Source organism: Etheostoma cragini, chromosome 17 (assembly GCF_013103735.1).
Source record: "Etheostoma cragini isolate CJK2018 chromosome 17, CSU_Ecrag_1.0, whole genome shotgun sequence".
NCBI classification, from domain to species: Eukaryota; Metazoa; Chordata; class Actinopteri; order Perciformes; family Percidae; genus Etheostoma; species Etheostoma cragini.
In genome coordinates, this window is record NC_048423.1 from 16,863,091 (window position 1) to 16,878,432 (window position 15,342).

Genomic DNA, 15,342 nt, shown 5'->3' on the forward strand with positions numbered 1-15,342 from the left:
TGCAAGGCGGTCACATACAACACCGTCCCGATTGACCGTTAAAGAGAACGTCAACGGTTTAGCGAGCGACTGCGCGTGACGGTTAGTCACAGAATTGGCAAATTAGCTAATTTTGTCGGGGACATTTTTCATTTGCATTTGTTTACAGATTAGAAATCAAAGTTGACAGGTACAACCTATAATATTCGTGTTGACTAATTTGAATAATCTGACTAATTTGAGTTTTATCTGGTGAACCGGTAGAACACACTGAAAACACAATTAGGATTAAAGATGTTAAAATGAAAAACGATTCTATCTCAGTTTAGAATTTTTCCAAAAGACTCATTAATCCTTGCAGACAATTTTGAGGGATGGGCGAGGCAGGATCTCAATAAGCGCTTACAGCTGGTGACATGCCCACTGACCGCTGTTTTGCTTCCCATTGGATAACACACGTCTAATTCCCAATCAATCAAACCATTTGTTCATCAATGATGATGCGTTTGCTACATCTCTGTAAATTTGCACATTGGTAACAAAATCGGTGGCCCCGTGCTTGTTTAGGTTGGCAAAAGTTAAGATCTTTTAATCTGAGTAAACAAATTGTATCAGCTCATTCTATACCTTCTCTGCTTCTGGGAGCCAAAGAAATGTTTTAATGTTTAATTTCATATATTAAACACCTCACACATTTTAAATTGCTGTTTATAAATCACTGTGCGAATAATCAGTAGATGAATAAATTGTGTATTGTAGTTGCAACACAAATAGGAATGATGTGGGTTCAATGAGTCTACTGTATTCCGAGTTAATCAAGAGTCATTAAATGCACCATGCACGTCGGCACGTGTCTCCCTTTTTGCGGCAGCTGTGGAGGTGGCATCATTTTGTATCCTTTATTATTAACGCGGAAACGTAATGTCACTGCCGCATTGTATTTCTAAAATAGGCAATGTTAGCACAAGTACCTTTTACCGGCACTCATTCAGGCAGTTCATGGGTTTCAGTAGCTGTTACTTGTTAAGGAACACGGCTGGTCATTAAGTCCAGTGCCCTCCTGGGAAATTTAATCCATCTCTATAATGATTCACTTATTAAAGAACATTTCTATTTAAAATATATATTTCATTTAGGCTATTACAAAGGGGCTGAAAAGACTATCATTTTAAAGTGATTTATTATCAATCTAATGGCCACAAACACAACTCCTATAGATTATTTAAGGAATAGTAGGGTTTGGAGATCATAAATGTGGCCTAAAAACATTTAGACATTCTACATTTTACATCAAATCTGCCCTAGTGCCCTATCTGCCACTTGATAATATTGCACATGATAAAATATATTCCAACCGCCATGTTTTCTTTGGCGCCATCTACCGCAACATAACGTCAAACATTCGTCTGTGATTACCTCTACCTAACACACGGTGTCGCTATTATTACACTAAAGTCACAGACACAGCACACCGACATGTTAGAAAAATGTTTATTCTTTTGCTGGCCAGCATGTAACCCCCCCCTCACCAACTTGTACAGACACTTGTCCTATTCGGTCCTATTCCACAATAATACTTCCATGAGATAAACTAATCCGGACATGCCACAGTGTAACAAACCGGACATTAGATGATGCCAAGCATTGCCTTGATCAATGTCACAGTATATTATGTATCCCTTGAGCTTCATTATCATTGTATGTGCACTCAGGAAAAGACAAAAATAATAGTGTTTGTATTTACAATTCTCAATGGCTGTTGTGATTTTATAAAGGGAAATGTAAAAATGTAGATAAGCATAACACTGAGCAATAAAAGGCTCAGTCAGTTAACCTCTGGTTTTCAGAGGTATTTTCAGTTTAGTAATGCTGAGTGGCTTCTAATTTGCTGTCAAACATCCAAACAGTGTAAACTCTCAGAGTACAGCCGCCTCCTCTTGGTACCCGCTGTCTCTCTCCACACAGCCCACACCCGCTGCGTTCTTAGGACATTTGCAGGAGCGGCCGGTAGGGGTTGCTAAACAGAGGTGAGTACAGCCCCCGTTGTTCACAGCACAGTAGTTTTGGCCTGGCAGAAGGAAAAAACATACAAACTCTTAATGCAGCACATTCCAAAGCATTTGTATAAATCATAAGCCAACATTGCAAGGGTCGACAGGAAACAGTCTCTCCACTGTTTATCTAACAGATATATACATACTTAAAAGGAAACACATTGCAAACTCCAGATGTTAGAGCCCCCCCTCCCTTGACTGCACATTCCCTGGCTTTGTGGATGCAGCCTTATCTATCAGAGAGCATGAGGCCTGGTGTTGCGCAGTAACATCAGTCATCCCTACACTTAATGATGAATACTAGCTGCAGAGAGCCTCCTGTTGCTTTCAGATACGGCAGTTTTTCTTGTTTTTGTGGTCTGCAGTTCTTTAAAGAGGGCACAGAGGTCACAAAATTGGGCCCTTATGTCTTGAAGAGGAACGGGCATGGACAATAAGCCTGACTTAAAGGTAATAACGAAATGTACAAGGGTCAAGCTATTTTTAGGAACTGTTCTTCAGTGGGACTGGGAGGGGTTTCTCACAAATTGCTCAGTAAATAAAAGAAAATCAATAAAAATGTGACAGTGCAAATATTTTAAGGGTCATATGGAATATATGGCCCTGGTATGTTTACCTGATGGACACTGGGCATAGGCTGTGGCGATCCCATATATCTTGGTTCGTTTCTGGGGCTGGAACTCGTCTAACTCCTTGCCAGCATGGCGGTCCACAGTAATCACGGCATCTCTGTTATAAACACAATTAGTACAAAAGTAAGACACTCCTGGACTATCCCAACTTGGGGAATGTCAGCGTCCTGCCTTCCTGTATTTTGTATAAAGCCTGCCAAGAATGAGTAAGGGTTAGGGTAGCTTCTTCTTAGCCATAACTGACATAGTTTGTGTGCCTCCCCCACCACCACCACCACCACCTCTAAACCTTCTCCAGCAAGTCTCCAGGCCTGGCGAGATCAGAGGGAGGCCCTGGGCAGGTCATTCACAGACGCTGAGGCTGAGAAATTGCAAGCAGCTGCCACTTTTTAAGATACTTCCTCACCCCACATACACACGCACGCACAGAAATAGACACACCAACCCCCGCATTTTTTCAGCAGCTAACATACAGAGTCAGCCGCACAGTCTTTAGAGTGGTCTGGAAGAACATCAAGGGCCATTGCTTGAAGTGTGGGAAGCTTTCTGACCTCTGACCTATACCCTCTTCTTCCTCTACCTTGACAGATCTGGGTTTTTTCATTGCACAGTGGACTGTGGATAAAAGCTGCAATAGATGCCAAATGCTATAGGTTTCAACGCACACTCATTTAAAACGATCCCAAATTACATCAAAGTACACTGGCTAAACTGCTATCAGTAAAAACATTGTTTTAAACCTTTCATTATTATGTAGGCAGTACACATACAAACATAAAGCATTCCAGGATTTCCTTTATTAGAGTTCTACAAGTAGTTTCTTTTACTTACATCCTATCTGTTATCATTGGATAAAAAGCTAGACTTGAAAATGTTATTGATAATAGAAATGATCAAACCTCCGCCAGTCAGTGTAGTAGATGTTCTTCCCAAACGATGTGATTCCAAAAGGGTACTGAAGGCCCTCCATAATCTTTCTGCGGTCACCGTGGCCAGGATGTGTGCACTCCATTTTATGTGTGCCTACAGGCGAGAGATTATTGCTGATCACAAGGCAGACATCAGTTTATAGATGAGAGTCATCTGTCTGAAATCTACAGTACCTGCATCTGCCCAACAAAGCAGAGAGCTGTGAGAGTCGTAAGTCAAGCCGTTCGGCAGGCCGAGATCGTCTTTAACCAGCACCCTTCTGTTGGATCCATCCATGTGAGAGGTCTCGATCTTAGGGGCGTCCCGGTTCCAGTCGGCCCAGTAGAGATTACTGTTGTAAGGACATGCGTTGAGTCACTATCAAACTCAACATTGTTATTGGTAGATGTAAAATAATATGAATCAAATCATAAGTGTTATTCTTCTGCCGATAAAATTAGCTAATCAAAGTTGTTCTATATCCTTGAGAGTACAGAGGACTGACAGTGTTTTTAATAATGTCCAATTAAACTCTTATGCAATCTAGATGTATATTAACAAAGATTTAAATAGGTAGTTAAACATTGGCATAGGCTTATTTGCTTTCTTGCAGGGAGTTTGATGATAATATCAATATACCGCTCTATGAGAGTGTTATTGATCTCCTCATTTAACTTTTAGCAAGAAAGCCATAAAAAAGGTGTATTTCCAAAAATGAGCTATTCCTTAAAATGTGTACTACCCAATCCGAACTGAGAGGGGATACATTTGCGTTTCAAATTGCGTTAGAACAAATGAACTTAGCGTTAAGGTTTAACGTGAAACGATACACACCCATTGGGAGGGTCGGTGATAATGGCACGGGGGTTGACAAGATCAGAGTCTATAATGACACGACGCTGAGACCCGTCCAAAGAGGCCACCTCGATGCGATCCTTCATGGAGTCCGTCCAGAAGATAGTTCTTCCCAAGTGGTCGATGGCAATTCCCTCTGGACTATCCACATCTGAGAGAGAGAGATACATTACATAAATCAGTTTCTGTGCTTATGAAAACAGCCTTCTCATTAACACCACATGACTGAAAATGAAAGCGTGAAGGATGACAGTGAACATGTACCTGATCTAATGACCGCAATGGGCTCTCCCCCCTGGATGCTGGCCTTGCTGATTGAGGGAGATGTGATTTCAGTCCAGTAGACCATTTTTTCCACACAGTCATACGCCACTCCGATGATTACCTTCTCCTGCGGAAGGGGTCAGCAACCAACAATCTTTGAAATGCACTTTGTTCAAACACGTGGTCGGAGTTGAAAACACAGAGCAGATGTGTATTTTTTAGACATTAACGTCTAGACATAAATCCAAACAAACAGAGCCACACACTAAGCATTAGCAAGTCAGCCAGACTTCAGACCAGCTGCTTTGGAAATCAGCGTAACAAGAAATACAGATTGCAACGACGTCCCGCTGATGTTAGTAATTAGTGTGAATGCCACCATGTGCCTCCAATAAAGTGCAGGCATTAAATGCACAAAGCAGATGGGAAAATGGCAGAACTAAAATGCAAATGTTATTAACAGCAAGTGAGCGGCTGGTGTGAGACGCCTAACTGATGTTGAATACACAAATGACGAAGCCAAACACACTGTTGCTTTAAAAAAAAAAAAACTGATTTCTTTTTAAATATCACATAAATCAAACAATCCTGACTGGATATTGTGTGTAAAAATGAACTCAGAGTTTCCATCCTCATAAACTTACATCTACTTTGTGTTTAGATATGGTTATTTTGCAGCTGTGAAGCACATGAACAGACATAAAGTCAGTAAAAAATGTGTGTTAGGATATGTCATATCACACATTTTGACCAAAGATCTAAGCCTATTAAAATGTCTCAGAAAAATGTTGGTTAAAAGAGAAAATAAAGATCGTAGACATGGTAAACAATTATCCCCTTAAATTGAAATCTATTAAGTTTATTCAGAGAAACTTACAGGGAGATGGAGGACAGCCTTGGCATCTCCCTTCTTCATCACATAACCTTCCAGCGGGACATGGTCTATCCTGCCGTTCTGGGCAAACAATAGGTGTGTTCCTGGAGGCAGGGGGTGGACATCGGGTCGAGTGGTAGGTCCAACAGGTGGTGGCACAACACCACTGTCGATACCTACCGGGGACAAACAGACAAAGTTGTGGAGGAGGAACTAACCTCAAATCAGTTTAGCAGCAGAAATGTTTTCTTGTCAACAAAACCCCTCTTCAAACTGTAGCTTTTAGATTTCTGTTAGTGTTTGTGGCTGCTCATTGGTCATGCATATTTGGACACATGTGTTCCTTGTTGTCAAGCGTTAAACACATGAGATTTACTCACACATTGGTCTGCTTCCAGGCCTGGAGCGAGTCCCGGGGATCTCCTGCCCGTTACGGTCCACGCACCAGCAGTGTCCCGTGCTTCCGTGGCACTGCATGGGTTCATAGGCCCCGTTCTCGTCACATGTAGGGATGTACTGTCCAACGGGAGGTCGGGGGCCCCGCGGACCAAACTCCGACGAACCCTGGAGACTCTCTCTGTGGTTCTCACATTGTGTTTTTGTCCTCTCTGTAGAGAAGAATTTGATAAAATAAGCTCCAGAGTGAACAACAACCTGCAACAATGACAATATATTCACAAGCTCATTAATATCTCTTTTTGTCTCTTGCTTTAAATCCAGCTACACAAAAGCTTTGTTAGACATTCCTTTCGCTATATGGAAGAAAATGAAGAAAAAAAACGGTTCCAGCTGGTACCAATATACTCTAGCGAGGAACTCATTTTCAAACACTGTTCTTTCCCAAGTGGGAGGAATACCCAATGCTGAGAATGAAAATTACGCTTTGCTTTTTTAATTATTGAGTTAGCAACTGAATAAAAAAAAGAACTATTACTAAAACTGTTGAAACTCATGACAGATTCCCAAAACAAAATTGCAGCAGCACAGGCTAAATGTTACCAGACTGGTCGACTGACAATGATGTGAGATGTTGGTTTGCTTGTCAAAAAGTGACGGCATTCCAAAAGACTTACCTTGAGAGCAGTAGAAGCCGTCGCCGTAGTAACCTGGCCTGCACTGGCAGGTAAATGATCCCTGAGTGTTATAACAGTCAGCGTCCTGATGGCACCTGCCTGGCTGGCACTCATCTATGTCTTCAGGCAGAAGAGAAGAGAAGAATCAACCGTGGTAGCAAAAAAACTGTTTCCGCGTGTCCAATTTGTCACGTCTTTATATGGTTAGGGACTTCCAGTACGATCTGGGTCAGTCCCTGCCCAACGACATCAAAAAGAGGCATGGACAGACTGGAAACTATAAATGAGTGCTGCTGGGGACCAGGCAGAAAAAAAAACGACACGCCAACTCATGACCTCCATCTGCTTTTCATGTTTCACTTTTCAATCGTTACAGATGTATTATGTAAGCAATCTCACCTCCCCCGGTCCTGGGCAGATGTTTTAACAATTATACCTTAAAGTCTATGGATTTGAAATCTGGACTACTTGTGTTCTTGATTTTACATTTAGCGTGTTGACTAGAAATCCTTCACAATACTGCCAACCATTTTTAAAACATGTCATATGATTTTGGATGAACCATAACAATGCAGGCAGCCATTCATTTCAACACATTCCTGCTTATATTTTGAGGCAATTTCAAGGAGGGAGAGTTTTGAAACAGTCTCTTTGTAAACTTAAAAAAGGAAGCTCTGACGCTTGAGGTTTGAGGATGCATTCCCAATTACATTCTCATTGCCAAAAGGTACTCAAATCATAGGACTTTCACTAATCTTTTTCTTCTTCTCTGATGCTTCACTGACAACATCGCTCATGATTGCAAAGATGGCAGCAAACTCTCAAATCTCACATTCTTCTTGCAGACACCAACACGTATAAAGCCTGGAGTGGGCTACAGGTAATTAAAGATTTTTAACGGTTAGTTTATATTCCAGAAATAATTCAATTATTGCATTAGCATTATAGTTAATTAACTCAAAGATAATCACGTTAACTAAATAGCAATAACAGCAATACCACTATACAATAATATTGGATAAGAGCAGTAACCCAAGTGAACTTTTCAAAAGTGAAAAACCTAGTTAAATAACTGCAACTTGAGAAAATGAAGAAAAAGAAACGTGGGCACAACTGAAGCTACATGTGTGAAACTCTAACTACAGTCTGCACAGTCACCTGAGCTCAACCCTTCACATCAGCTGCAAAACTTATTCCAAGTCTTAACACAAGTCTTAAAATAGGCTCAGTGCAGCCAGAGACTATGAACAATCCTCACTGAGATAACACACACTGTCACTCAGAACACACTGAGAGTAAAAACACTAGAGTCAAACACCAATGCGGAAAAGCAGTGTTTGATAGGCACCAGACTGAAATCTATTCTGTTTTGAATGTGTGGTAAACAGCAGTATGTTAGCATTTGAACAAACTGTTAAATTCACAGTGGTGTGCAAGTTGTGGCTAAGCCATGGCATAAGTGTGTAAAGTTTTGAAAAATGTGTTCAAGCAATGAAAAAGGAACTATAGTCTGTTCCACATGAACTGCTGCTGTGCAGACTGTAGAGTTTTGCACATGTGACTCCAGTTGTGCCCGCTGTTGTCTAGCAATCGAAAAAAAAAAGTATTTCATTTCAAGATGTATAAGCTTGCCACGTGAAAGTAAAATGACTTTCAACCCACAAAAACAGCCGCAGGAGCTCTGATTGGTCGGCTGTTGTTAGCATCAGTCTGGCCAATCAGAGCTGCTGCTTTGTGGGTTGGATGGCATGTCAGTTTTAAGAACACTGCTTACACATCTGTGTAAGTAGAAGTGTGTAAAACAATCAGCCTTAAAACTCACATTGCTTAAATGTCTACAGCTATTATTTTTAAGTAGTAATTGACGGGCTAAAATATGCGAAACCACCGATAGAGTCCAGTAAGAGTAATGTTATAATATTAAATTGTTAAAGCTTCTAGGCCTACTAAAAGGAATATTTTTTTAAAATACTATGGGAACTGTATTTTACTGTATTTGAATTTAATGCTCATTGATGTTGTATATGCTGTAATTTTTGCACGACTAATTTTATCGATATTCTGTACTCTACAAACTAAAGGCAGTTTATTCCATATAAATTATATATAAATAAATATGATCATGCTTCAGAATGAGCATGTATTCAGTGTCTCTACACTGTACCTTGGCAGGTTCTGCCATCTCCTATGAACCCTGGCAGGCAGGAGCAGATGTAGGACGAGCCCCCGGAGTAGCTGCACTGAGCGCGCTCAGGAATGTCACAGTTATGGGTGCCTTCTTCACATGAGTCCACAGGTCGATGAACCTCTGAGAAGAAGAAGAAGAAGAAAAAGAAGAAGAAGAAGAAATACTTTTGGTACGGAGCAATTAAGATGTGTTGTTATGTTTTAATAACTTGATATATTAAAGCACATCAAAAAGACCAGATGTGACACAAAACTTTTAAACAGATTAACAATTGTGAAATCATGTTACAATGCTTTTGTGATTATTAATTATTTATTTTAATCTTAAAGGAATAGTTGAACATTTAAAAATAAAAATGCTTTTTCACTTTCTTGCACCATATGAGAAGACTCTCATATCTATCCGATAAATAAAACCGATTATTGGTAGAATTTTAAATGTTATATGTGCTTAAACATTGTATGTGATTTGCAATATCTTAGCATAGCATATGGAAAGTTAGCCTTTGGTTTTTGTATGGATTTAACAAACAAGTGAGATTTAAAGGTGCTTTTAGGCAGGTTTTGATACCGTCACACAGAACCAGACTTGCTGTTTTCCCCTATTTCTGCTACGCTACACGGCTGCTGGTTGTAGCTTCATATTTGGTAGAGAATGGTATTGATCTTCTTATCTAACTCACGTTAAAAACACAAATAAGCGAATTTCCCAAAATGTTAATCTATCTCTTTAATATACTGTAGGTAATTTACAGTATGACATACAGCAATAACCGGAAAAGTGAGAAAAGAAATTTGAGGTCACACTTATCTTGTTCACTTTTCTGTGACTTTTTTAAGACTCCATACTGTCCTGATGTGGCGTAATGGGCGTATTATTTGATCTAGGCCCAATGAACACACACTAGAGTTTCTGATAGATAATCTCTGAAATTATAATGCCACTGCAACAGTCAGTTCAAAGTTTTATGTGTGTACTTATGTTCAGTAAGAATCCATGTTTTTTGTCATCTTGCTCATCCTGGTCTAGTCAATATCTTAATGCATGTTATCACATTTTACGTCTGAACCTGTACATCCTTAATACTAAGGGAAATTTCTGAAATATGCATTTACCAACGCAGGTCTGCCCATCATTGCCGAACTGATACCCATCTTCACATTCACAGCGGAAGGTCCCAGGCTGGTTGTTGCAGATAGCGTGGGAGCCACAGATCCTAGGATTATCTCCGCACTCATCAATGTCTGATGAAGAGAAAAGCCAATTATCATATCTTATAACTTCGACATTAGATCATTGTTGGAGTTTGAGGCTCTGAAGTCCGGATTTGTCAAATCAGTGTCCTTCATTATCAGACAGAGATCGGATGGAGAGCGCTTGATTGGGTTTCTTAATTATAAATGTTTCAAGATAACATCCGTCTGAGACACTTCCTTCCTCTGTATGTGCCTCAGAGCTCTTCCTGTCTGGTATTCATGGTTGTGTAGAGCATGAACCGGGGATGAGGACCACGATATATATAGGGTTAACCTGCTTTGGGAGTATGGGAGACTTTGTTTACCATGGGGGGACTCTCTGCTAGTTGGTGAAATTGACCAGTTCCCCAGGAAGGAAGGCTTTAGAAAGATGGCTATAAACAGATATGGAAACTGTTTGAATTACATGAAAGCAGACATGCAATAGTGCGAGAATCTTTATAGTTCCAGACAATTAGAAAAAAGGTTGTATTATATCATATTTCAATCTTACCATAACATGTGCGGCCATCACCGTTGAAGCCAGCAGCGCACTGGCAGGTGAACTGAGTTTCCTGTCCAGGTCTGCACACAGCGTTGGTGTCACAGCCGTGTCTTCCAGTGAAACATGGGTTCTCCTCTGGCTGTCCTCCTGAGAATTAGGACCATGTTACCACTATAGTATCATTACTATCACTATAGATACCTGGGAATCCTTGAGAAAAACAAATCACCATTCAGCAACAGCCCTAACTTTTTGTAAAATTGTCCTTGGATAGGATGTTATGTGTTGTAATTTAGGAAGGAAGTGAGCGCAGACCACAATCAGGAAGACAAAACTTATCTCCATGACCTCACCATTGATATCCCCGATCTTGTTGCTCATAGCGAACCGGATGAGATTATTATTAGCGTCGTACATGACAAAGACCTGGTCCACACTGAGCATCTGAGTCGGTTTCATGTCTCTCAGAGACTCGCCATGCTGGCAGCTCTGGAAGGTGATGGTCTGGCGCCACTGGAACGTCCTGGTGTCAGTGGGGCCGTTGGGCGGGCTCACTACGTAGTCCCGAGATGATGATGAAGTGATCACTGTAAGGTAAGAAACAAGTAGATGTTTCTTAATGAATTAGTTCTGATTGAAAAAGGACTTTCTGCTCTACGGTGTTGAGATAAGCAACTACTGTTTGTATTTCAAGTAAGCATACACCTATGGATGTACTAATTCATGACTGTGGGTACTACAGCTACTACATGTTATCCTTTCTGTTTTATGTTACGTGCATTGTTGTACTTTTTTTTTGTTGTTTGTCAAATCTACAAAAACTCAATGAATACATGCTTAAAATAAAAACAAAGTCCTTTCTTTTTAATTTTTGGAGAAGGAGGTTAGCCCATGTGCAAAAGTCAGGAGAAACACACTGATGACATTTCCATTCAAACAAAGCCAGTCTCTGTTGAAGCTGTATCTTACAGTTGTTGCTGTACTGGTAGATCTCCGAGTAAGGGTCAATCTGCACAGTGGAGCCAGGAGGCACTTCAGGGACCCGGCCTTCCAGGGTGGTGCTTACCACCAGGTGGTCATGCTCATCGATGCCTTTGAACTCCTGCCTGATGGTCAGCTTCTCATTTCCTGGCAGAAAGGTCACTTCAGCCTGCCGTGTGAACTCCCCCCCTACAGAGGACAGAGAAGAGAAGGTTAACTTTAAGACCCTGGCCCTGGATGAACTTTGGCTCACCGCCTTCTTCTCAGCTGAAGTAATGTGAGGGGAATTAAGCTGGACAGAGTGAGTAAAAATGCAGCTGTATGGCAAACTGCTTGCAACAACATTGCCATTTGTTTACAGATAGTTATACTTCCTGAATGTTCACTTTAGTCACTGTCTATCCAAATGAAGCATGAGAAAATCACATGAAAAAGCTTCTATGTGTCACATCATCAGATACTGTTGCGTTGTAGAAATATTTCCCTCACCAATAATACTGAAGCCATTCTTGAAGCCAGGCTGCTCCAGAGCAAACGCCCACCCAATCACACCACCAAGGGCAGACAAGGGCTGCAGGGAGGGTCCAATGTTGGAAGGGATGTCACTGATGGCCACATAGGAACGGCCATCATTTACCACAACGTACGAGTGGAGATCGTAACCGGTGAACTCCACTGGAGAAGGAGAGTTGCCAACATACACTTTTCCATGCACTTTACCATTCATCCTCTGTGGCTTTCCTGCAAAACAAAACAAAACCATCAAAAGTTGGTCACCAAGAAGAGCAACCAAACACCAGAGCTGAACCCATAGATTTGCCTGCTGCAATATGCTCATATGATTTCAGGAGAAGTGTAATAGACTAGAGATGTTCTGATACCGATACCAGTATTGGTATCGCCTCCGATACTGCCTAAAACGCTGGTATCAGTATCAGGAAGTACTGAACTTTATGCACCGATCCAATACCACATAATGAACACCAAAAGTCAGGAGAAACACATGCATGACATTGAAAATCTGATGAAAAAAAATCTACGTTAAAGTTTATTTATGTTCTTTTTCCGTTATAACTGACTTTCAAACTGGATAATAAAAGAAAGTTCCGTGGCGTTCATTGTTTTGTGTTTGTTCATGTTTCACAAAGAGTCTAACCTGAGCCAGGCCGACAGAGATAGAAATCATATCACATCCATACAGGGAGAGTAGTATACAGTTGTTAAAACCTAATGAAATACATGAAACGCTGGTATCGTATCAGTACTCAGTATCGCCCGACGCGCAAGATCAGGTACAATAGACAATTATGGACAATTTCTGAACAAAAAAAGTTCCTGTCCGCAGCTATCCTATGCCACAAAATACCACAAAAAAATCTTTAAAAAAAGAAAAAGAAAACAATGTGGCATTCCTGTAACAATTTTAGCTATGTTAGCTAGCCACGCTAGCTAATTTTGGAAAGACGTTGCAGCATTACTAGGCTTGGAGACTAATGTAGCATAGTGGCCTAGTTGTATCTCTCTGTCTTTTGTTTATTGCTCAAATACCATAACGTGAGCAAAGGTCTCACAGAATGTAACATGAAACACATATGTTATGCATTTTAACCGGAATCATCCCTCTCTATGTCCCTGAAGCAGTCAATAATGACAACACTCCACAGTTTCAATCTTGTTTCAACATAAAAAGTGACCACTTAAAGCCGAAGCGTAGCATTACCATCAGCCACACACTGAATCCCATTGCCATAGAAGCCTGGTCTGCAGTGGCAGCAGAATCCACTGGAGTAGTCCCTGCAGTCAGAAAACTGGGAGCACTTATTTCTATTGCTCGCACATGTCCCAAGGTTGTATGAGAACACTGAAAACATGGAAAAGCATGGTAAGAATATGTCAGGAACAACCTATTTATTGAATAACTAATCTTTAATGATAACAAAGAGATTTTAAAATGTTATGTAAAAGTACATAGAGGGAATTACACCGACAGTGTTCCCCTGTGAACTCACCATCTACATTTATTTCGGTGTCATCCACCACCAAGACTTCTGGGTTGTCAGGCTGATGAGGCTGGTACTGAATTGGTTGGACTTCGATCTGCTCCCCTTCTGGCTCGTAAGGAAGGTACTGCACTTGCTGTCCATCAGGATACACAGGCCTCCTTGCATTAGTGGCTTCTTCATAGTCCTCAGGGGGCCCCTGTGGTGTGGCTTCTGTGGGCAGGTCAGTGACCTCACCTGGAGCCACGTTGGTAAAATAGGGAGAAGTTCCAGTCTCGTACACCCATACACCCCGCAGGCCAGAGTTGGTCTCTCTATCAGGACAAAAGAGACTTGAAACATTGTCGAAACAGCAAAACTATTCAGGAAATACTGTTCTTTCCTGTGGTTGACTTACTCTGTTAAAGCCCTGACGGATGCCTCGTCATCAGTGGTGGTGCGGTAGTAAGGTCCCTGTCTGTTAAACAGGAAACTCCGCACCAAACCTTTACTGAAGCCAGCGTGCATGACCTCATTACTGCCTTGTACAGGCGTGGAGGAAAACTGAATCCCGTCCCTTGGGTACAGGAGAATGGCGTACGATGCCGTCTCCAAGGATGCAATAACCAGCTGGAAGGTGTTTCTCTGTGTAATACAACATTAGAGAGAATGTAAATGACAATTCTAACCTAGGATAACTTGAATAACCATGTGACGCTCACCTTCTTTTCAATGCCATCTCCTCTGCTTTGAGGTTCATCATGGGTGGCGACATTAACCCAGGTGATCACCACAGCATGGGTTGGATTGACTTCGTCGTCGTCGGGGAAGGCCCTGTGTATGTGATGGGCTGCTTGAGTTAGAACCTCAGGACTGGAGTCTTGACGGTAGAAAACCTTCCCCACACCATCACTTGTGTCCAGGTCTCCTAGCAGAGCTGCAATAATGCCGAATTTTGGGGGCAAATTGCCAAGATATGTCGACTCGCTTGTTGGCTGTGCTGTGGCAACAAAACCATTGGTGTTGATCTGAAATGAAAAGCTCAGGTTGGTAATGGGGAAAACAAGTAATGAGATTAATTCCAACAGATTATGACCATCCTAAGAGTAACTGTTAACAACACATGAAGAACTGTTTCACAGCAGAGGCAAACCAAGTCCAGTGTGACCCACTTTGATCTTTAGTCCACATTCATTAGACTAATGAACCAAGTCAGCTGCCTTGTCCCACAACAACGCTAATGAAACAAACAAGATGCCATTTACCACAGGTTTTACACACTTAAGTTTTAACATGAACACATGCATGGGCTTGTAAAAAAGAAAAAGCTGGCTTCACGTCAAAAACACACACACACACACACACATACACACACACACACACACACACACACACACACACAAACACACTGCACATAAGGATCCTTCACTTCCTGACCAGGGGAAAACCAGAGCATTATTCCTGGCCCGGGCCACACTGTTTCCTGTCCTTGCCCCTGACAGCAGCCCCAGAGAGCCTAGAAATTGCACACTAGTCTGCATTACAGAAACTTCTTGCCAAAATGGAAGATAGAGCTGGGAAACTGTTTAGTGAGTCCGATCTCACGGTGAGAGATCTTTAAGATTAGTGGATACCAGCACATAAGATAATTCTTTTTCTATAATCATGTCTAGTCTGAAAGGCATTGGTTCCCTACAGGCACACACAGTTCAGGGTAGTCTCATAAATCAAAAACAGACATATTTAAGCCACCTTGACAGTAGAGAAATATGTTTGAGGTACTGTAAGTGATGTAGTAATAATCAACAGTGACA

General features: G+C 41.3%; 1 protein-coding gene across 1 annotated transcript in view; it reads right to left on the bottom strand.

The window, feature by feature from the left end:
* Positions 1-1,456: 1,456 nt before the first annotated feature.
* Positions 1,457-15,342, bottom strand: part of nid1a (nidogen 1a) — a 15,426-nt gene continuing 1,540 nt past the window's right edge. The window contains exons 2-20 of the mRNA XM_034897665.1: positions 14,251-14,556; positions 13,947-14,173; positions 13,559-13,863; positions 13,270-13,410; positions 12,039-12,290; positions 11,538-11,738; positions 10,922-11,155; positions 10,578-10,715; positions 9,944-10,072; positions 8,805-8,948; positions 6,641-6,760; positions 5,948-6,175; positions 5,571-5,743; positions 4,694-4,820; positions 4,409-4,580; positions 3,769-3,926; positions 3,565-3,688; positions 2,650-2,762; positions 1,457-2,047 (exon numbers count right to left, since the gene is read on the bottom strand). Of these exons, the coding sequence (XP_034753556.1) occupies positions 1,896-2,047; positions 2,650-2,762; positions 3,565-3,688; positions 3,769-3,926; positions 4,409-4,580; positions 4,694-4,820; positions 5,571-5,743; positions 5,948-6,175; positions 6,641-6,760; positions 8,805-8,948; positions 9,944-10,072; positions 10,578-10,715; positions 10,922-11,155; positions 11,538-11,738; positions 12,039-12,290; positions 13,270-13,410; positions 13,559-13,863; positions 13,947-14,173; positions 14,251-14,556 (3,444 nt within the window). The 3' untranslated portion in view covers positions 1,457-1,895. The remainder of the gene's footprint in view (positions 2,048-2,649; positions 2,763-3,564; positions 3,689-3,768; positions 3,927-4,408; positions 4,581-4,693; positions 4,821-5,570; positions 5,744-5,947; positions 6,176-6,640; positions 6,761-8,804; positions 8,949-9,943; positions 10,073-10,577; positions 10,716-10,921; positions 11,156-11,537; positions 11,739-12,038; positions 12,291-13,269; positions 13,411-13,558; positions 13,864-13,946; positions 14,174-14,250; positions 14,557-15,342) is intronic.